This window comes from Callorhinchus milii, unplaced genomic scaffold (assembly GCF_018977255.1).
Source record: "Callorhinchus milii isolate IMCB2004 unplaced genomic scaffold, IMCB_Cmil_1.0 Scaffold157, whole genome shotgun sequence".
In the NCBI taxonomy this organism is placed as follows: domain Eukaryota; kingdom Metazoa; phylum Chordata; class Chondrichthyes; order Chimaeriformes; family Callorhinchidae; genus Callorhinchus; species Callorhinchus milii.
The window spans coordinates 16614-39820 of record NW_024704898.1 but is presented as its reverse complement, the minus strand read 5'-3'; the positions used below and the strand labels follow the sequence as shown (position 1 = coordinate 39820).

Below are 23207 nucleotides of genomic sequence, written 5' to 3'. Positions count from 1 at the left end.
GTGTGTGTGTGGAGTAAGGAAATATTAAATTATATTCTTATATTGTATTATTAAATATAATATTTAATATTTATCTAGAAACCGACGCCAGAGGGCGACAGAGCTATTCCCATTATTTCTATTTTATACTAATCCTATATTATTTCATTGCTATACATTTATACATTTAAATGCAATATATAAATGCAGCTACTTATATCGATAGATTTATATTAGATCATTATATTTAACATTTCCCCCCACCTAAATATCTACAAACTGCCACCAGGGGGCGACGGGGATATTCCCATCATTTTTAAATAAAATATATTTCTATTTAACATTCTATTTCATGAATATCCATACACTTGTATCCACAAATATTCGACATTTGACGAAACAGATTTATACATGGATAAATAGTGAGTAAACCGTCTATTGCAATCCAATTTAAAATCGATTTATTTCACCGAAATGTGGGCTTTATGTCATAATAATCCCAAATACGTGCAGTAAAATAATACATTTCAACGTCACACACAGCAATTTCATACAGTAACACGGAATAAATTCCACAGCATTTAAGAGATTCGAATCACATGGAATGGATTCATATTCCCACCTCAAATGATAATCACAAGAAGCTGTTATTTCAGGAGGATGGAGGGATGGATTGGCTGTGAACTTCCTTCTATTTGTGGGTCTCCTCCCATCCCTTCCACCTGTTTGAGCAGATGTGAGCAGTAGGACTCCATCTGAGGGCATCACACATCCCTTTGCCTTGTCATGAAGCTTTGCATCACTGGTCCTCACCTTCACATGAGACAGGAACCGACTTCAGGCTCAAAGATCTCTCTCTTAAGCGGAGCTGAGGTCTTGATCCCAGAGAATACGACATAGGAAGAGATTTTGTCGTGATATTGCACTTCCTGGCAAGTCTCCCAGGTGTTGCATCTGACATCTCTCTACTTCCCCCTTCCTCCCCATCCATCCTCTTTCAGCTGCTTGTGGACGTGCGTGTAGTTGATGGCGTGGGTACCAGGGATGGAGACATCCCACCATCACTGGCTACGGTGTGACTGAGTGAGTCAGAGAAAGGCTCGAGGAGGAGATTGAGAAGTTCTTTCTTTTTCCCCCTAACGTCTGGGGGGGGTGGGGGTTTTGTTGTTTTTTTTGCGGGAGGTGGAAATGGAGTCGAGCCAGAACAGCGTGGACTCTACGGATCGTGGAAAAACTCGCCTGAGGACCTCCAAAGATGGGAAGAGGATGCAGAAAGGGAGCGTGTCTTCCTTGGCCAAGAGGAGCATTCAAGACTGTGAGATGGAGGGCCAACAGCTGATGGTTGATGCTGATGGCAATGCTCAGGACAAACCTGGCAAAAGAGATGGAGAGGTTGGGAGTCGCAAGACACTAACAGGATCGAGTCCAAATGATTCTTTCACCTCCCCCCCGCCCCAAAAATCTGTCGTCTTCCTGCAGAAAGCTCAGATGTCCTCTGATCAGATCACCAGCGATGACAACGACAATCGCCACTACAACCAGAGCTTTTTGCAAAGGCAATTCAGTGCTCTGTTGCAACCTGGAGTCAATAAATTCTCCCTACGCATGTTTGGCAGTCACAAAGCAGTAGAAATCGAGCAGGAGAGGGTTAAATCTGCAGGATTTTGGATCATTCACCCTTACAGCGATTTCAGGTACAAAGGAATTTGGGGGTGGGATGGTGGGGGGGAAGTATTTGATGCCCTTATACCCAACTGTGTGTGTGTGTGAGGGATGAGTGTCTCCGAGATCCACTTAAGATGGAAGACGGATCGGTCGGAGGCAAAGGGAATTTTCCCTTCAATATTGGTGTGTGGCGAGGGTTGGGGAGGGGGCAAATCAATTGATATCAAACCCCCATTTGTTCCTCTTTGATTTGCGAGCGGCGCTTCCTGTAATAATATTAATAATAATAATAACCATCCTTGCATTCGATACAACGCCTTAACACGTCGTCGAGACATCTCGAGGCGCTTCGCGGGATATACCGTGAAGTGACTGCGCATTTTGCGGGCGGAACGCACACAGCAGTCGTGGATTGAGTGACCAAATTATTATTATTATTTGTGTGGGGGGAGGGGGGGGTGGGGGGTTACTACCCCCGGGAAAGCCATATCCCCAATCGACTAACAAGTGGGTTCCGACGTACTGCTGGTAAAGAGAGGCGTGCGTGTGTGTGTGTGCGTGTGTGTGTGTGCGCGTGTGTGTGCGCGTGTGTGTGTGTGTGTGCGTGTGCGTGTGTGTGTGGAGTAAGGGGGCAAGGTGAGCGCTCGAGCCACAACAACAACAACACAATGACATTTATATAGCCACTGAGCTACAGGACTCCACAAAGCTAAGGTGAGACGCGACGAAACGATGGACCATATGTTGGTGTCCATGTTATGAAACCACTTGATCTGCAGATGGCACTAAACTGCATAACCTATCGCGTGATGACAAGGCAAACTACTTTTATAACAACAGCGATTGAGCAAGTGGCCGAACCAATCCATAAACTGGCACTCCGATCACGTGCGATCCCAAATCGGTCAAACTAAATGCCTCAATAATTATCTTTGAGCCTCAGCTAACCTGAACATTTCTCCCATGTGCACTTGTTTGCTCTCTCTCTCGCTCTATCTCTCTCTCTCTCTCCGTCGCTCTCTTGCCCTCTCTGTCTCTGTCTCTGTCTCTCTCTCTCTGTCTCCTTCCCTCTCGCCCCCTCTCTCCCTCTCACCCGCTGTAACAATAATAATCCTCGCGTTTGACATCGCGTTTTATCGTGTCATCGAGACGTCTCAAAGCGCTTCACAGGGTCACAATGCAAAGTGGAGTGACCGGATATGTTGTGGGTGAAACACGGCAGCCAATTGCACCCAGAGGCTTCCCGCAAACAGTCGTGGATTGAGTGACTACATTTTTTTGGGGGGGAGAGATTATTACCCCCGGAAAGCGATCCGCCAATCAACCAACAAGCGGGTTCCTACTCACTGCTGGTAAACAGGCGTGTGTGTGTGTGTGTGTGTGGGGGGGGGGGGAGTAAGGAAACTTGCCTCAGTCAGTTTACTTGCGAAACCTTAGGCACGTCAGGAAACTTACCTAAGGTTTCTCCCTGACCTGACCCACACAGGAATCGAACCTCGGTGTCCTCTCGCTTGTGAGGCGTGCACTCTAACCACTAAGCTTCGTGGCTCCACTATGTATCCTAATCCGACGTTGTGTGTGTCTGTATGTCCTAACCTGTGTGCGCGTCTGACTGTGTCTGTGTGTGTGTGTGTGTGTGCGTCTGTCTGTGTCTGTGTCTGTGTGTGTGTGTGTCTAGATGTGCGTAATGTCTATGTGTACTAACGCTCTCTCTTTCTCTCTCTTTATTTGCTGATAATCTTGATCCAACAGAGCAATGTCAGAAGGGAAACGTCAGTGCGTGTCCAGGAGAGAGAGGAATATCTAAAAGGGAAATGGGTGGATATTTGAGAAGGAAAAGGGGGTCATTTAATGGGATTAAAAGATCAGGCGCATTCCAATCAAACGGTGGAACTATAAAACTAATCCTTCCATTTGATACAGCGCTTTATCACGTCGTCGAGACATCTCAAAGCGCTTCACAGTATATACTGTAAAATGAAGTGACTGTGTATTTTGGGGGCGAAACGTGGCAGCCAATTGCGCACAGTGATATCCCACAGAGAGCCGTGGATTGAAGTGACCAATTTATTATTATTATTTTGAAAGGATTATTACCTCCGGAAAGTGATCCCCCAATCGACTAACAAGTGGGTTCCTACTTACGACTGGTAAACAGAGGCGTGTGTGTGTGTGTGCGCGCGTGTGCGTGTGGAGTAAGGTTTCGCCCTGACCTGACCCGCCTGGGAATCGAACCCGGGCCCCTCTCGCTCGCGAGGCGAGCGCGATAACCACTGAGCTCCAGGACTCCACAATTCTTGCGGGGTTTTCGAAAGAATGGTTTAAAGTGAATCCTGCGCTGGACGCGAGGGTGGAGGAGTGCTGACCGGTAAAGTGCAACGAGTAGGTCTCTGGGTAAAAAAGAATGGGCAGCGATTTTGGGTGGTCAAAGGAAGCCCCAATGGATGCCTGAGCAGCGATTTCCCCCCCCCATCGGCATTCGAGTGGACCCTTCCGAGCGGTGATGTGATAAAAAGCTCACGGCTAACGGAAGAGGGGCGTCTGCCATTGGTGGAGTGGTCCACTTCGAGAACGGGAGGGGAGAGGAAGCTGAGGCCTTATCCATTGAGGATCTTCCAAGGGAATCACTTTATTACCAAGTGACCTACCTACTTGGTCAGCGTCCCACACTCTCGTGGTTGGCGGCTAACCTCAGGGTTCGATTTAACAGCAGCACAGCTCAATTCCAGTCAAACCTGCGTCCAATAGTCAACGTAGAATGGGAGGAAGATGTGAGGACAAGGAGGAGGAGAAGAAAGGGATATGGGTCAACTTGAGGCTTAGGGGATGAAGGGATGATGGACAGGGAGGTAAAGGGATTTGAGCGGTGCAGAGAATAGGGAGGTGGAGAAAAGGGGAGAAGGGTTGAACACAACAACCACAACAACAAATGACGTAGACCCAGCGCCTGTCACGTCAGGAGGACGTCCCAAGGCGCTGGACAGTCAGGGATTTGGACCCGAGCTGGGGGTTGGGATCAGGAGGGGGTGGAGGGCGGGGAGGGTGCGGGTAGGAGAGTGACCAAAGGCACGGTTGGTCGAAGAGGAGGGTCTTGAGATGGACCTTGATGGAGCCAAGTGAGGGAGCAAGGCAGAGGGACTGCGGGATGGAGTTCCAGAGAACGGGGGCAGAGAGGCTGAAGGCCCGACTGCCGATGGTGGAGCGGGCTGGGCTGGGCTGGGACAGGCAGGGGACGAGGAGCGGGCCGGAGCCTGCTGAGCCGAGGGAGTGGACAGGTCGGTGCGAGAGAAATAGGTCAAAATGGTAGACGGGGAGTAAAATCAAAATGGCGAGCAGGTCGTCAATAAATATTGGGATTTCTTCGGCAGGTTTTACTGGGACCTCGCTATGCTACTGCTCATGGTCGGGAACTTAATCATTCTTCCAGTGGGAATCACGTTCTTTAAGGATGAGAATACTCCACCCTGGATTGTGTTCAATGTCATGTCAGACACGTTCTTCCTCATCGACCTGGTCTTAAACTTCAGGACAGGGATTGTGGTTGAGGACAACACAGAGATTATCCTGGATCCTCACACCATCAAGATGAAATATCTCAAGAGTTGGTTCCTAGTTGACTTTGTGTCCTCCATCCCTGTTGATTATATCTTTCTCATCGTGGACCTGGAGACGCGAGTGGATTCCGACGTTTACAAGACAGCCCGTGCTTTGAGGATCGTACGATTCGCTAAAATCCTTAGCCTCCTGCGCTTACTCCGTCTCTCTCGCCTCATCAGATACATCCACCAATGGGAGGAGGTGAGGGGTTGTCTCTCTCTCTCTCCTCCCTCCGTCCCCCCCATCACCCCAGTCCTCGTCAAGCTCCACTGGCTCCTTATCACTGAACGGATCGATTTCAAGATCCTCACTCATCTACAAATCCCTTCAAGCCCTGGACCTCTCTAGTTCTCTGACCTGCTTACCCCCCCACTCCACCACCTGCTACCTCTGCTCGGCTGGCTCCGGCCTCCTGCTTGTCCCTCGTGCCCTCCGTTCCACCATTAAGGGGCCGCGCTTTCAGCCACTACGCCCCGAAACTCTGTCACTCTCTCCCTCAATCCCTCCGCCTTGCCCCCTTCCTTCCCCATCTTCAGGTTGCCTTCTATGTGGCTTCTGGAATCGCTAACCATCTTTTTCACAGCTTTTTTTCCCACAGCTTTTCTCAAGAGGACGACTGGCTCCCCGTCCTCCATTTTGATCTATTTCACCCCTGCGTTAATCTCCTCTCTCTCTGCCCCTCCTTTCCTGGCTCTTAGCCACACGAGATTGAGCCCTCAGAAGGCCAAACCTACCATCAACTTCGCCCCTGCAAAGTTTATGCAATCAGTCCTTGTAATTTAACCCTTTAAGCCCTGGTGAATCTGCGCTGCACCCCCTCCAGGCCTAGGTATCTTTCCTAAGGTGCGGAACCCGAAACTGAATGAAGGGATTTGGGGGTAACTGTGAGGGGGGGTGGTGGGGTGGGGGGTGGGGGGGTTGGTCATGTTACTCCCCTCACGCCATCTTGTTGCCTATTGGGTTAGATCTTTCACATGACGTATGACTTGGCGAGCGCGGTGGTGAGGATTGTGAACCTCATTGGGATGATGTTGCTGCTGTGTCACTGGGATGGCTGCCTCCAGTTCCTGGTCCCGATGCTTCAGGACTTCCCCGAGGACTGCTGGGTGTCCATCAACCGCATGGTGGTAAGAGCCAGACCCTCCGCCTTCCTTCCCATCCTCTAATTCCCTTCCGCCATTTTGATTTCTCTCCCCATCCGACATTTTGAACTTTCCCCACCCGCCATCGTGACTGCACTCACCCGCGTCCCAGGGTGATAGGGTGGGGTGAAAGTCATGAGGTGGAGATTAGAGTAGAGTGATTGAGTATTGGGGTTCAGGAGATGTGGAGATTGGGGTTCAGATATCCAGGTTTTTTCCATCAGTCGGGTGTCTGACACACGCGGAAAGCCATCACCATTGATTAAGAGTCTCCAAACCAAACTGAGAATTCCTCACATCCCACTGACACATGGAAATCCCAGAGGTAGGTTGTCGGAATGGGATGCACTCTCTCCCTCCCTCCCCCTGGAGGGACGCCCCCCCGCTTACCCAATTCCGGAGAGTATTAGGCACAGGTTGGCAAAAGCCAAGGCTTGGGAGGGGGGGGGGTGAAGCCCAGAGTGTGCGTTGGGGTAACTGCTGGAGTCTAACCAGCTCAAACCACACAGCTTGGCCATTGAGAGTGCTGTCTGACCAGCTTTTCCGCTGCTTGTCCAGCTTGGACCACCCTACCCATTAGGGCTTTGGCTTGCAGTGTTGCAGAGCTGGATGGGAGGATTCCCTGCCCCCAGTGACTGGTCTGCCCTTCCAGGTCCTGCCGATGAGCCAGACCGGCTGATATGAGGATTGGGGTTCAGAGGATGGAAAAAATGACATTTACACAGCGCCTTTCATGTTGGGAGGAGCTCCCAAGGCTTTGGATATGGACCCAAGTTGGTGGTTGGGATCAGGGGGCGTGGAGGGCAGGGAGCGTAGGGGTAGGAGGGTGACCGAAGGTGCGGTCGAAGAGGAGGGTCCTGAGATGGGGCTTGAAGGAGGCAAGCGAGGGGGCGAGGAGGAGGGACTGTAGGATGGAGGGCAGAGAGGCTAAAGGCCCGACTGTTGATGGTGGGGCGGGGCGGGATGTGGAGCAGACCGGAGCCTGTGTGTTGGACAAGATGATAATAAGGATCTCTGGGGCGATGACGTGAAACCTTTGTCTTGACAGAACGATTCCTGGGGGAAGCAATACTCACACGCACTCTTCAAGGCCATGAGCCACATGCTGTGTATTGGCTACGGACAACAGGCTCCAAAAGGCATGACTGACGTCTGGCTCACCATGCTTAGCATGATCGTTGGCGCCACATGTTACGCCATGTTCATCGGACACGCCACAGCGCTCATCCAATCCCTGGACTCCTCCCGGAGGCAGTACCAGGAGAAGGTGAGCCAGTCACGGGGGAGCTTGGGCTGGGCTGGGCGTGGCCGTGGGGCGGAGCCATCAACGAGGAGGCGTGGCTATTTTCAGAGTCCTGTGTTGAGTGTTGGGAGTCCCGTAGCTCAGTGGGTATCGCGCTCGGTTCGCGCGAGAGAGGATCCGGGTTCGATTCCCGGGCGGGTCAGGTCAGGGCGAAACCATAGGCAAGTTTCCTTACTCCACACACACACACATACACACGCACACGCACACACACACCTCTGTTTATCAGCAACAAGTAGGAACCCAATTGTTAGTCTATTGGCGGATCGCTTTCCGGGGGTAATAATCCCTCCTAAAAAAAACGCGGCCACTCAATCCACGACTGTTTGTGGGACGTAGCCGTGCATTTCGCGGCATCCAATACAAAGCCGATTATTATTCACACAGCGACCTTTCATGTCGGGAGGACGTCCCAAGGCGCTGGGCTGGACAGTCAGGGGTTTGGACCCGAGCTGGCGAGTTGGGATCAAGAGGGGTGGAGGGCGAGGAGGGGTGGGAGGGTGACCAAAGGCACGCTTGAAGAGGAGGGTCTTGAGACCTGGGAAGGAGCCATTCGATGTATCAGTGTGTTATCGTGACGTTGACCTTATCCTTTTTCTGCTCAGTACAAACAAGTGGAACAGTATATGTCCTTCCACAAGCTCCCGGCTGACATGAGACAGAAGATCCACGAGTATTACGAGCATCGTTTCCAGGGCAAGATGTTTGATGAGGACAACATTTTGGGCGAACTGAGTGAGCCACTGAATGAGGTGAGGTATTATTGGCCCTGGAGGGTGTTGGGGGGGGTGGGGGGTGCAGCGTAGATTCACCAGAAGTAATACCAATTCTTGTGGAGTCCCGGAGCATAGTGGTGGTCATCGCGCTCGCCTCGCGAGCGAGAGGACCCGGCTTCGGTTCCCGGGCGGGGCGGGGCGGGGCGGGGCGGGCCAGGGCAAAAACCTTAGGCAAAGTTTCCCTACTTTCCGGGCGTAATGATCCCTTTCAAAAAATATGTAATTTGGTCGTTCGATCCACGACTGTTTGTGGGACACTGCTGTGCGCAATTGGCGGCCGCGTTTGGCCCACAAAATATACAGTCACTACACTTTACACTTTATGATATCTTGAAGACGTGATAAGGCGCGAAATGAAATGCAAGGATTATTATCATTATTATCAAGGGATACGGGGCAAAGGCGGGTAATTGGAGTTGAGGTACAGATCAGCCATGATCTTATAGAATGGTGGAACAGGCTCGAGGGGCTGAATGGCCTCCTCCTGTTCCTATGTAGAGAGTCAGAGCGAGAGAGAGACACAGACCCACACACCCACACACTCACATAAAGTTAATGGGGCGTAATTGGAGTTGAGGTGCAATGATCTAAGAGAATGGCAGAACAGGCTCGAGGGGCTGAATGGCCTCCTACGTTCCCATGTTCCTATGCAGGAGATCGTCAACTTTAACTGCCGGAATCTCGTGGCCACGATGCCCCTCTTCGCCAATGCGGACCCCAACTTTGTGACGGCCGTGTTGACCAAGCTGAAATTCGAGGTCTTTCAGCCGGCGGACTACATAGTGAGGGAGGGCACGGTAGGCAAGAAGATGTACTTCATCCAACATGGCGTCGTCAGCATCCTCACCAAAGGCAGCAAGGAGACCAAGCTGTCTGATGGCTCCTACTTTGGAGGTAAGTTTCTCCCTGGAGAGAGAGAGGGGGAGGAGGGAGGGAGAGAGGAAAGGAGAGAGGAAGGGAGGGAAAGGAGGGAGAGGAAAGGAGGGAGGGAGAGGAAGGGGTGAAGGGTGGGAGGGAGAAGGAGAGGGAGGGCGAGTGAGAGGGAGGGAGAGGAACGGTGGAAGGGAGAGGGAAGGAGAGAGGGAAAGAGGAAGGGAGGGAGGGAGAGGAAGGGAGGGAGGGAGAGGAAGGGAGGGAAGGAGAGGAAAGGAGGGAGGGAGGGAGGGAGGGAGAGAAAGAGAAACGGAGGGAGAGGAAGGGAGGGAGGGAGAGGAAGGGAGGGAGGGAGAGGAAGGGAGGGAGGGAGTGGAACGGAGGGAGAGGAACGGAGGAAGGGAGAGGAAGGGAGGGAGGGAGTGGAACGGAGGGAGGGAGAGGAAGGGAGGAAGGGAGAGGGACGGAGGGGGAGGGAGGGAAAGAAAAAGGAAGGGAGAGGAAGGGAGGGAGGGAGGGAGGGAGAGGAGAGGAGGGAGGGAGAGGAAGGGAGGGAGAGACGAATGGAGGGAGAGAGGAAGTTAAGGGGACGGAGAGAGAGAGGGGGGGTGGGGAGGGAGACGACGACGACAACAACAACAACTTATAGCACCTTCACACGGGATAGCGTCCCAGGCCGTATAGACCTGTCCGTTCCCTCCGCTCAACGACGTGATGAGGCGCTATATCAAATGCAAGGATTATTATTATTATTATTATTATTACCTGATTCTCCTCCCCCCAGAGATCTGCCTGTTGACCCGTGGCCGGAGGACGGCCAGCGTTCGGGCAGACACGTACTGTCGTCTCTACTCCCTGTCGGTCGATCACTTCAATGAGGTCTTAGAGGAATACCCAATGATGCGAAGAGCCTTCGAGACTGTCGCCATGGACCGTCTCAATCGAATTGGTGAGTCTACAACTCAAACCCTCTCCCAGCGGAGCGATGAGGCTTCTTCCCCACACTCGACAGTCGTGGGAGTCCTGTCAGGGGTTAGACCCCTCGCCTCGCAAGCGAGAGGGCCCGGGTTCGATTCCCGGGCGGGACAGGACGGGGCGAAACCTTGGGCACGTTTCCTTACTCCACACACACACAGACACACAGCTCTGTTTACCAGCAGTCGATTGGCGGATCACTTTTCCGGGGGTAATAATCCCTTAAAAAAAAAATAATAATAATAATGTAGCCACTCAATCCACGACTGCTTGTGGGACAAAAGACACAGTCGCTACACTTTACAGTGCATCCTGCGAAGCGCTTTGAGACGTCTCGATGAGGTGATAAGGCGCCGGATCGAATGCGAGGAACGCTGTTGGTATTAATATCTCTCTGTGCGTCTCTGTGTGTTTTTACAGGAAAGAAAAATTCCATTTTGCTTCGCAAAGGAATGCACGAATCTCCTTCGGGGTCCCTGAACAACCGAGACAATGAGATCATCCAACAGATAGTCAAACACGACCGAGACATGGCTCACAGTATACAGGAACACCAAACAAACATGCACCCAAAGCCGGTTATCTGGGCTCCATTGGTTCATGCCCCTCTCCAGACGGCAGCTGCTACAACCTCCGTTGCCATCGCTCTCACCCACCAACACAGCGTGCCAACAGCCATTTTCCTGCCAGCGGCGACCCTCTCTGGCCCTCTCTGTGCCGAGCAGATCAGGAAGTCTCGTCCTGTGCTGCACAGCTCTGTCTCGGTGTCCATCGGCACTCCCTCTGGGACTCAGTCGCAAACACAGTCGCAAGCCCAGACGCCATTAGCCGTCTCGCCCTCCACCCCTCTGGTCCAAAACCAGCAGATGGTTGAAGGTTCCTCCGGTGCCGGCGGTGCTGGGCAAAGCCACCAGTTGCCAAGAGGCCCGCCAGCCAGCGGTCAGAAGACATCACACGAGAGATCAGGTACCGAACGCTTGCAGTCAACGGCCTCCGATCAGCGTCGCCCCTCACAGGAATCCCAATCCAAGCCCCAGACACTACAATCCAAATCCACGTCGCTCTCTGCTACTCTGCTCCAGCAGCCTGGCAGTGTCCACTCGACCAGCCCAGCCCAGAGCCCAATGTCCGGCAAGACTTTCCACTACAGCCTCTCCAAAGTGATGGGCTCCCACGGGTCTATCCCAACACAGCAGATGTTGTTCACTCCTCAACAGCTCGTCAAATACAAGAGCATTCAAGGACTTCCGACCGGGAGACTCACACAAGACGTCAGACTCATGTCTGCCTCTCAGCCGACCTTGCCCAACAAGGGAATGCCCAGTCAATATGCCAGGAAATCAGCTGGGAACATCACCCAATTGTCCTCGTCTTCTGTGTCCGCGTTCCTCAGTAGGCCTTCCGGGAGTACGACCGGCCAGGCTGTTTGTCCACAGCAGATGTCCTCTGGTACGTTGTTATCTCAAAGGCCATTGTCTACCAGTTCCACGTCTAACCTGTCTACACCAGCAGCCCCAGCACCAGGGCCCAGAGAGGTGGCTTCATCTCGGAAAAGCTCGGTGGCTTTTAGCCCAGATGTGGAGACGGCAAAGCCCAAACTTCCATCTAATATGTAAAGACAAGAAGTCAAGGTAGAGGAACAGGAAGCGCCAATGTGTTCAGTCCAATAATTTCTCATGCACACTTCACAAGACTGCTTGAGAACTGGAGGAGGCCATTCGGCTCATAAACCTGCTTCTATCTATCTAACAATCACTTCATCTCAACTGCCTCTCCTCACAGGAATCCCTGATGATCTGAAGACCTGTTTGGTCGATCTCTGTTTGTTTCTTCATTGCCAGAATGAGATTGTGAATGCAACGCACAAAATGGCCGCCTCTCTTCTCCCACCTCGTGGGAGGTTTGACATTATACACGGGGTCAAGGAAGATGGGAGTCTCCAATTCAAGAAAAATCCTTCCCCCTCTTTCTCAGACGCAAACTGCATGATTTTTCCCAGGAAGAGATGTGAGAAGGAGAGGTAGAAAGAGAAAGAAAGGAAGAGGAAAGTGGAAATGAAAGAATCATGGACCATTATCTGTCTAATTATTTGAGCAAACGTTCCACAGGTATGAGAACATTCTGAAGACTCTTCAGAAGCAATCTAAACTTATTTATAATTCTTGACTATTTGTCATCTCAAAGGCCCTCCCGGCCCAGCCCTCCCCACCATCGGTGGTCGGGCCTTCAGCCTCTCTGCCCCACCCTCTGGAACTCTATCCCGCAGTCCCTCCGCCTCGCCCCCTCCCTTGTCTCCTTCAAGTCCCATCTCAAGACCCTCCTCTTCAACCAACCACGCCTTAGGTCACCCTCCTCCCTGTAAGCGGGATCTCCTCAGAGCCGAACTGCCCCCAAGGTGATAGGCCTGGCAATGGAGTGTCAGAATGGAGCCAAGCCCTCTGTGACGGTCTCTAGTCTGGATCCTGAGCCAGGCGGATTTGCAGTATTCCAGGGCACTCACTGCCAGCCCGGCTCATCGGCAGGACCTGGAAGGGCCGACCAGTCACTGGGGGCAGGGAATCCTCCCACTCAACTCCTGTTCACCCTGCAGCCAAAGCCCTAATGGGTAGGGTGGTCCAAAGCCCTAATGGGTAGGGTGGTCGAAAGCCTTGGAGGTGGGATGAAATTGGCCCGTGGGCCGGATGCGGCCCATGTGTCACCAGTTGAACCATGCTACACAAGGATTCAAGCATTGAGGCTGGAAGTGGGACATGGGAGGAAATTATGAAAGTGTATTTTTTCATTCAAATTCATTCCAAATGTATGCTGATACATTCCAAGTTCGAAGGTGCCAACTTTCTTTCTCCAGTCAATCAGTCAGTTAGTCAATGAGTCAGTCAATGGAAGGAAAATCTCAGGAGCTTTCATTCAAGAACAACTGTACACTGTTAATCCAACCAAAATATTGCCAAACTCCAGATTCCAAGTCCACAGTCTCGTTCACAAGGGGTCCAGGTGACCGAGAATTGTTTGTGCTCATGAGAAAATCTCTGGGATGCGTTCGATTGATCAAGGTGGGTTGGTGTGACGGAGATATTGGCGCTCGACCTGCATGTGGAGTCCTGGTAGTGTAGTGGTTAGAGCACTCGCCTCGCAAGCGAGAGGATCTGGGTTTGATTCCCTTGCGGGACAGGACAGGGCGAAGTTTCCTTACTTCACACACGTGCGCCTTTGCTTACTTAGCAGTAAGTAGGAACTCACTTGTCAGTCGATTAGCGGATCGCTTTCCGGGGGTAATAATCCCTTTTTAAAAAAATAATTTAGACACTCAATCCACGACTGATTGTGGGACGTCCCTGGGCGCAATTGGCTGCCACGTTTCGCTCACAAAATATACAGTCAATTCACCTGTGAAGCCCTTTAAGGCGACTCGAAGACGTGATAAGGCGCTATATCAAAGGCAAGGATTATTATTATTATTATCTGACGACTGGGGCTATTAATCTCAAACCCCTGGCTACCAAAGTTCTTCACACAAGCTGGACTTGTGACACATCGTGAGTGTTCAGAGAAGAATCACAAAAACATGGTTGTCTCAACTACCGACCAAGTGACTGAATTCATTGAAAAGATCGGAAAACATGGAGCGAAAAAACAGCCCAAGTGGTAAAATTGTAACTTCAATGCTGTTTTGTAACACTCTAATGTTCAAGTTACAGATCGGCATTGCTTGAGTTCTCTCATGTGCCGAACAGGGCATTTTTTAACAAAAAAGCAACGTTTTGCCCACAAATTATACCGTCACCACACCTTACAGCGTATCCTGTGAAGCGCTTTGAGACGTCTGGAAGACGCGATGAGGCGCCGGGTCAAATGCCGGGATTATTATTTTATTATTTCATCGGCAGTTGCCGAGCGCTCACTGTTTATGCAGATTTTGCTAAATTTGATAATTAATAACATTGTGATGATCGTGGAGCCCCGTAGCTCAGGGGTTAGAGCACTCGCCTCGCGAGCGAGAGGACCCGGGTTCGATTCCCGGGCGGGACAGACCGAAACCTTAGGCAAGTTTCTTTACTCCACACACACACACACACGCCTCTGTTTACCAGCAGTAAGTCGGAACCCGCTTGTAAGCTAACACTATTTCAGTGAGCGAATAGTGAACCTGTGGAACAGGCTCCCGAGGGAGACGGTTGAAGCAGGAAGTGTTGATCCGGTTGTTGGTCGATTGGCAGATCACTTTCCAGGGGTAGTCATGGAATCATAGAATGTTACGGCACAGAAGGAGGCCATTCGGCCCATCGGTGGTAATAATCCACTCCAAAAAATTTGATAACTCAATCCCCGACTGTTTGTGGGACGTCGCTGTGTGCAATTGGCTGCTGAGTTTTGCCCACAAAATCTACAATAAAATCACTTCACAGCGTATCCTGTGAAGCGCTTTGAGACGTCTCAAAGACGTGATAAGGCGCCGCATCAAATGCCAGGATTATTATCATAGAAGTGATGTAAAAGTGGCCCACCGGTGAAAATTCCTTGAAAAATGCCCTGTTCACTCAGATTTTTGTCAATGACATCCCAGGCATAACGGACACACCTGTTAGAGAAGTAGATTGGGAAAAAGATCATTACGTAGTTTAAAAAAAAACACATGATGAAGAAAAAAATCTGTCCAAATACGTAACATGTTGTTTGATGTCTTCCTACATCGCCAAATAGGTGCAATAGACAGATCAGTGTGTGTGTGTATCGTGTATTGTAGATGTGTGAGTTAATTGGTGACTGCATGATCGGTAGATAGTGAGAAACATTTGTCTCGTGTTCAAAAGAAAAAGTAACTGCTTCCCATTTTAGTAAACCCTGAATGGTTTTGAACCTAGGATCTCAATTTGTGTCGGGGTGATTTCCATCAGTAACTATTGTGGTATTCCTCAACTAATTGCTGGCATTCGCAAGGCTCATCGGCAGCACCTCCCCAATAAGTGGTTTGTCTCTTTCATAGCAACATAGGAACAGCAGGAGGCCATTCAGCCCTTCGAGCCTGTTCTGCCGTTCTATTAGATCATGGCTGCCGCATTTCACCCACAAACTGTAGTCAATTGGCTTCACAGTATATTGTGTGAAGCGCTTTGAGACATCCCAAAGACGTGATAAGGCTCTATATCAAATGCAAGGATTATTATCATTATTATCTGTACCTCAACTCCAATTACCCGCCTTTGCCCCATATCCCTTGATCCCTCAGTCTGGACAATGTGAATGGATCCACAGCCTTTTGGGGGAGGGAGAGAATTCCAGATTTCCACTCTCCTTTGTACGTGTGTGTGTGTGTGTGTGTGAGAGAAACTGCCTCCTGATTTCACTCCTAAATGGCCTGGCTCTAATTTTAAGATGATGCCCCCCTTGTTCTGGATTGCCCCCACCCACCCAAGGAAATAGTTTCTCTGTAGCTACCCTATCGCCCACTCTGGGCTCCCCCCCACAAGCCTTGGCTCTCGGCAACCTGCGCCTAATACTGTCCGGAATTAGGTAAGCAGGGGGGGCGTCCCTCCTGGGAGAGCGAGCGCATTCCATTCCAATAAATATCCTACCGCTAATGAAGCAGAGGCGTGTGGAGTAAGGAAACTTGCCTATGGGTTCACCCCACCCGGGAATAATAAAATAATTTGGTCAACCCACGGCTGTTGGTGGGCCGTCGCTGTGCGCAATTGGCTGCTGCATTAGGCGTACAAAACACACAGTCACGACACTTTACAATGAGTCTTATGAAGCGATTTGAGACGTCTCGAAGACGTGATGAGGCGCGATATCAAACGCAAGGAATATTATTGTTATTAAAGAAGAGACGAAGCATTTATGAGGAGGCTTTGCTAGTTGGAGCCTGACCCAGAGAGAGGAATCCAGCTATGGAAATCTCATCTTGGCCCTAAACGGCCGTAGAACCCAACAGTGTCACTGTTTTTCAGTCTCCAAGTTAATCGTCCATGCTCTTTCACAATCGTCCTTATTTTTAACTGTTTTGGGTGTACATAGGTTGTAGTATTCATACTGCAAAATACTTTTTTATTTTACCTGTTGTATATAAACAATTTGTAACTGCATATCATGTACATAAACCATGACAAAGACACTGCAACCTCTCTCTCGCTCTCTGTTTTCATTTCTCCTTTGCCGAAAACACCTGACAGTCAACTGACCTGCTCCACGTGGCCCACCCAGCCCATCCCACCATCGGCGGTCGGGCCTTCAGCCTCGCTGCCCCTACCCTCTGGAACTCCATCCCACAGCCCCTCCACCTCACCCCCTCCCTTGTCTCCTTCAAGACCCATCTCAAGATCTTCCTCTTCGACCGTGTCTTCAATCACCCTCCTACCCCCACCCTCCCTGTCCTTCACCACTCCCTGATCCCAACCCCCAGCTCGGGTCCAAATCCCTGACTGTCCAGCGCCTTGGGACGTTCTTCTGATGTGAAAGGCGGTCGCTGGGTAAATGCCATTTTTTCATATCAGCCAGTCTGGCACCTCAGCAGGATCTGGAAGGGGAGAACAGTGACTGGGGGCAGGGAATCCCGCCACTCGGCTCCCGTTAACCGTGCGGCCAAAGCCGTAACTAACGTGTAGGGAGGTCCTAGCTGGACAAGCAGCGTGGAAAGCTGGCCAGACAGCGCTCTCAATGGCCAAACTATGTGGTTTGAGCTGGTTAGACTCCAGCAGTTACACCAACGCACACTCTGGGCTCCCCAGAAGCCTTGGCTCTGGCCAACCTGCGCCCGATACGCTGCTGCTGTTACGAATAGGGGAACATTGAGAAAGTGTTACTCATCGACCACAGTTCCCTTGTCCTGTTGCATTGGAAAATGATGTAAATAAGATACAAATGCACGTCCCTTTGTGCGAAGGCAAATTAATCAGCGCAGTTTGATAGCTGAGCCACAAATGTCACTCGTTCCTCCCATCAGAAGGCTGTGGATTTGAGCCCCACATCGTAACTTGGAATCACACAGTCTGAGCTGACGCTCCGGTGCGGTGCAGATGGGGAGAGAGAGAGAGAGAGAGAGAGGGCATTGTCGGAGACACCGTCCCTTTCGGACAAGACGTTAAACCTCATTCCCCCCTCCCCCCCCCCCCCCCCCCCCGCCCCGTCTGTGCCCTGTTCAGGGCGGGCGTTAACGATCTCCCTGCGGCGGCGGCGCGTGTGCCCTGTGAAGCGCTTTGAGACGTCTTGATGCCAGGATTATTATATCATTATGCTTATTATTGCTACTATTATTATTACTATTAGTGCTATTATTATTATTACTATTATTACTATTATTGCTACTATTATTAGTAGTATTAGTGCTATTATTATTACTATTATTACTATTATTACTATTATTATTACCATTAGTGCTATTATTATTACTATCATTGTTGCTATTAGTGCTATTATTAGTGCTATTATTTATTACTGTTATTATTACTATTAGTACTACTATTAGTACCTCCAGAGCGCGGCGCCACCTGTAGAGCGTGAGCGGTACTGCTGCGGTCCAGGGGATCTTGGAGCATGCGCAGTGTCACCGCGCTCCCGTTGGCTACCTCCCTCCTTTCCGCTTCCGCCCGTCCCTTTACCAAGATGGCCGTCGGCCGCGTGGATGCGGAGTCCCGGCGGCCATCTTGGTAAAGGCGCGGCGGGCGGGCGGGCGCGCGCTCACTCACTACAGCGCAAGATGGCGGACGTACTGGACCTTCATGAGGCAGGAGCCGAGGATTTCGCTATGGACGACGAGGGCGACGGTGAGAGACGGCTGCGGACACTCGCAGAGACGCACAAAGACTCGGAGACAAGATAGATATACACATAGACCGAGAGAGTGACCCGGAGACCCTCAAACACCCTCCTCCCCACCGCCCCCTCCCCCCACAGTCACACAGAACATTCGCTATAGACTACAGAGACAACAGGAAAACTCGCATAAGTCGTATCAGTCGCGGCCATAACGTTTAATGTGACTTACGTGAAGTCTGACTTCCGTAAGTCATATCAAATCTGATTTAATACTAATGATAATCCTCACATTCGGTATAATGCGTTATCGCCTCTTCGCGACGTCTCAAAGCGCTTTCACCGGAGACGACAACGACTTGGTTTGTGTCGCGCCCCTCACGCAGGTTTGTGGCCCAGAGGGCTTAAAATGCGCTGTAGAGTGTAGTGACTGTGCGTTTTGTGGGCGAAATCATCGACACTGCCTGCGCGCAATTCAATGGAGTAATGGAGGGTAGGGGAGCGGAGTTCCGAGTCAGGAGGTGATTAATTAGTGTACCATCCGAAACTCTGGGGTTTTCCTCCTTTGCATTAAAGTCAATACCGCGTTTCTTCAGATTGGATTTCAAAGAATCTCTCCCATCTTTTTGTGGCCAACAACACTAATTTGCCAGAGTACAATCATAATGTATATAATTGAATGTAAATATGAACACTTCAGTTACCCTCCCTTTCTCCCCCCCCCCTCCCCCACACACACACACACACGCACAGAATTAGGAGTTACGTGGTGATTAATACGCTACTTTATAATTTAATCATTTAGAAGTCTCACCTTTATAAGTCGTATAATTGCCCAGGTCATACATTCACCCGAGTCCCGTTCAATTTCCTATCAAGACCACTTAGATTGCTTTGCCCTAACGTATTAATCACCTCCTGACTCGTAATTAATTTATACTTAGACGAGGATAATAATAATAAAACTCCACCACAGACTCATAACCACGAGGCTGCACGCATCATATACAGTGAAAAGCCCCTGTGGGCTTGCAACAACAACAACAAAATTACATTTGTGTTGCGCCTTTGGGGAGGACAAGTTTGCAGGGCTCTGGGGAGAGCGCGGGGGAGTGGGATTGAATTGGATAGCTGTTTTCAAAGAGCCGGCACATACGAATGGGCCGAATGGCCTCCTCCTGTGCAGTATATCTTTGGGACGTCCTCCCGACGTGAAAGGCACGCTATGAATGTAATTTTGTTGTTGTTGTATAATTCTATGCTTCTGTGATTCTTTCACGTCGGAGGGACGTACCAATACACAGAGACGTCCTGATACACAGAGACACCCCCATCCCCCGCCCCCACCCCCGGGAGAGAGCGAGTTATATGCTCATTTGTCTTGATCATGTTTATCTCTCTTCACAGAAAGTATCCACAAGCTGAAGGAAAAGGCAAAGAAGCGGAAGGGCAGAGGCTTTGGTTCTGGTTGGTAACATTTTACACTTGACACTCTAAGACACTGCCTGCGTCTAATGTTTCTCGTGTCTCTTGCCTCTCGTGGGTTCCTGACTTGACTTGTCTTTCAGCAGACGAAGGGGCCAGGTCCCGAGTGCGTGAAGACTATGACTCCGTTGAGCAGGACGGTGATGAACCAGGACCTCAGAGATGTAAGTGGAGTCCCACAGCCTAGAGGTTTGAGTGCTTGCTTTGCAAGCGAGAGGACTCGGGTTCGATTCCCGGGCCGGACAGGACAAAATTTAGGCAAGTTTTCTTATTCCACACACACACACACACACACACATCTGTTTACCAGCAGTAATTAAGAACCCGTGGTTAGTCGTTTGGGGGATCGCTTTTCCGGGGGTAATAATCTCTTCAAAAAAATAATAATTTTGATCACTCAACCCACGACTGTTTGTGGAACGCTGCTGTGCGCAATTGGCTGCCGCATTTCATCCACAAAATATACAGTCAATTCACTTTACAGTATATTCTCTGAAGCACTTCTCAACAACGTGATAAGGCGCTATATCAAATGCAACGATTTTTATTATTATTAAGTTAATTTCTCCTGCTCAATGCACCACGGCCCACTGCAGAGAACCCAACGCCTCTGCCTCCTGAGTGACTGGGAGTTTTTGCCTTGCAGCCGTGGAGGGTTGGATCCTGTTTGTGACGGGCGTCCATGAAGAAGCCACCGAGGAGGATGTACACGATCGATTTGCTGAATTTGGGGAAATCAAGAACATCAACTTGAACTTGGACCGACGCACTGGCTATCTCAAGGTACGTTAGCCCGCCGGCAACACATTGCCCCACAAGCCAGCCCTCTGTGACGGTCTCTATTCCGGTTCCTGAGGCAGGAGGGGCTGCAGTATTCCAGGACACTCACTGCTGACGACAGCACAGCCCAGTCTGGCTCATTGGCAGGACCTGGAGGGGTCGACCGGTCACTGGGGGCAGGAATCCTCCCCCTCAGCTCCTGTTAACCCTGCAGCCAAAGCCCCAACTAACGAACGGGGAGGGTGGTCCTAGCTGGCCAGCTGGCCAGACAGAGCTCTCAATGGCCAAGCTGTGTGGTTTGAGCTGGTTAGACTCCAGCAGTTACCCCAATACACACTCTGGCCTCTCTCCCCCCCCACCCCCCACAAGCCTTGGCTCTCGCCCAATCTGCGTCTAATACTCTCTGGATTTAGGCAAACGGAGAGAGAAAGAGTGCATTCCATTCCAACAACCTATCTCTGGAATTTCCGTGTGTAGGTAGGATTCATGGAATTCTCATTTGGGTTTGGAGACTCTTAAGCAACAGTGTTGGGTTTCCGTGTGTGTCAAGACACCCGGCTGGTCACGGTTATGGGCTCTCGTGTGTGTCAGACACCCGGCTGGTCACGGTGACGGGTTTCCCTGTGTGTCAGACACCCGGCTGGTCACGGTGACGGGTTTCCGTGTGTGTCAGACACCCGGCTGATCACGGTTATGGGCTTCCGTGTGTGTCAGACACTCGGCTGACCAAAATCAAAATGCCCGGTTTGTCTCCACAGGGTTACGCGTTGGTAGAATATGAGACGTACAAGGAGGCACAGGCGGCCATGGAGGGCCTGAACGGCACGGAACTTGCCGGCCAGCAAATCAGCGTAGACTGGGGCTTCGTCCGAGGGCCTCCCAAGAGCAAGAGAAGGTAAGTTCCCCGCCCTATCTTGCAGCCGCCCCTGTGCAGTCCTGTAGCTCAGTGATTAGAGCGCTTGCCTCGCAAGCAAGAGGACCTGGGTTCGAATCCCAGCCGGGTCAGGATGGGGCAAGAGCTTAGGCAAGTTTCCTTACCGCACACACACTGGCTGCTGCGTTTCGCCCGCTTAATACACAGTCACTACACTTTACAAAAGTGTGGTTGCTGGATCCATTCACATCTTCAAGACTGAGGTGGATAGATGTTTGTTAAGGGATACGGGGCAGAGTGGGGTAATCGGTGTTGAGGTACAGATCAGCCATGATCTGATAGAATGGCGGAACAGGCTCGAGGGGCTGAATGGCCTCCTCCTGTTTCTATTGTGTGAAGCGCTCTGAGACGTCTCGGAGACGTGATAAGGCGCTGCGTCAAATGCAAGGATTATTATTATTATATCATCATAATATAAGTTGTACGTCGTCTCTCAGCAGCCGGTTGGGCCACAGGAGAAGCCGGAGTCCTGACAGAAAGCGTCACTAGAAGCGACCAGACCAGGAGCTGCGACCGTCGATCCTGACCAACACCGACGACAAAATAGTTCCCGCAACGGCGAGTTTGGCGCCACGTTTGCGATTTCACGGGAATCTTTTTTTGTTTCTTCTTATTTTTATCGACGTGTGTTTGCCGTGGTGTTCAGCGGAATGTGCGTCGGGCGAAACCACCGGAGATTTTGTACCAAAAAACGGTGGTTTTTGTACATGATTTTGGAGTGTGTTGTGTGTTTTTTTTTAAAGGTCTCGCGGAGGAATAAACATGTGAATGAACTGATCGGCCGAGCGAGTGCGGGTTTTCTGTTTGTGTCGTAGTTTTTCTCGCGCCGCGGACCGTCATGGCCGCTCGCAGGAGGAGGGCCGAGGGGTCGGATGTCATCGCCCGGATGCCTCCTCCCTCTGCGGGTCTCTGGCCAATCAGCAGCTTGACACCGTCGGGCCAATCAGTGGAGGCGGTGACCGCAATGACCAATCGTGAACCGGTCTGTCGACCTCTGCGGGTGTCTGACCAATAGGGAGTGAGGATGTCAATCTGTGCGGGTGTCTGACCAATCGGGAGTGAGGATAGCAATTTGTGTCGGCGTCTGACCAATCATACGTGAGAATGCCCGCCTCTACAGGTGTCTTGACGAATCCCGAGCGAGAATATCTGACCTAACGACGCGTGAGAACGTTGACCTCTGTTGGCATCCGACCAACCAGGAGTGAGAATGTCTCCCTGTGCGGGTATCTGACCAATGGGGAGTGAGAATGTCTCCCTGTGCCGGTATCTAACCAATCGCAAGCGAGGATCTTCTACCTGTGGCGGTGTCTGGCCAATCAGTGGTTTGACGCCTTCTGGCCAATCAATGGAGGCGGTGAGCGGATTGACCCAATAATGACGTAGACGGAGCAACCAATAGGGGGCAGGTCAGGCTGACCAGCCTCCGTTCTCCGGCCAATCAGCACGCACACTGTCACAGGGCATTGTGAGTGGGGCAAGAGCCTGGGTGGAGGTGCCAACAGAGGTCATCCAACCAGAGCCAACACCTGACACCGGGCAGGCGGGTACACTGGAGCAACTGGGGTTTGGGGGGTGTTCCTCAAGGGGGGTGGGGGTGGCTGTTCCTCAATGGGAGGGGCTGCTACTCAATGGGAGGGGCTGTTACTCAATGGGCGGGGTTGTTACTCAATGGGAGGGGCTGTTACTCAATGGGAGGGGCTGCTACTCAATGCAAGGGGCTGTTACTCAATGGGAGGGGCTGTTACTCAATGGGAGAGGCTGTTACTTAATGGAAGGGGCTGTTACTCAATGGGAGGGGCTGTTACTCAATGGAAGGGGCTGTTACTCAATGGGAGGGGCTGTTACTCAATGGGAGGGGCTGTTCCTCAATGGAAGGGGCTGTTCCTCAATGGGTGGGGCTATTACTCAATGGGCAGGGTTGTTACTCAATGGAAGGGGCTGTTACT

At 51.1% G+C, this 23207-nt stretch overlaps 2 protein-coding genes across 5 annotated transcripts; both read left to right on the top strand.

Moving 5' to 3' along the window:
* The first annotated feature begins 981 nt into the window (after nt 1-981).
* LOC103173829 (potassium/sodium hyperpolarization-activated cyclic nucleotide-gated channel 3-like) lies at nt 982-12410 on the top strand. Its single transcript, XM_042345912.1, has 8 exons — nt 982-1673; nt 5013-5442; nt 6207-6368; nt 7432-7650; nt 8292-8438; nt 9116-9356; nt 10120-10284; nt 10731-12410. The coding sequence occupies exons 1-8, from the start codon at nt 1168-1170 to the stop codon at nt 11924-11926; spliced, it is 3066 nt and encodes a 1021-aa protein (XP_042201846.1). The 5' UTR covers nt 982-1167; the 3' UTR covers nt 11927-12410.
* Nucleotides 12411-17966: 5556 nt separating this feature from the next.
* Nucleotides 17967-22035, top strand: rbm8a (RNA binding motif protein 8A). 4 transcript variants are annotated; one of them, XM_042345918.1, is made up of 6 exons: nt 17967-18070; nt 19467-19526; nt 19631-19708; nt 20191-20327; nt 21083-21219; nt 21699-22035. In XM_042345918.1, exons 1-6 carry the CDS (start codon nt 18004-18006, stop codon nt 21745-21747), a joined length of 528 nt encoding a protein of 175 aa, XP_042201852.1. In that variant the 5' UTR covers nt 17967-18003; the 3' UTR covers nt 21748-22035. The 4 variants fall into 4 exon arrangements, with proteins under 4 accessions (XP_042201852.1, XP_042201851.1, XP_042201850.1 ...); XM_042345917.1 differs by having other exon boundaries at nt 21696-22035; XM_042345916.1 differs by having other exon boundaries at nt 19628-19708.
* Nucleotides 22036-23207: the final 1172 nt, after the last annotated feature.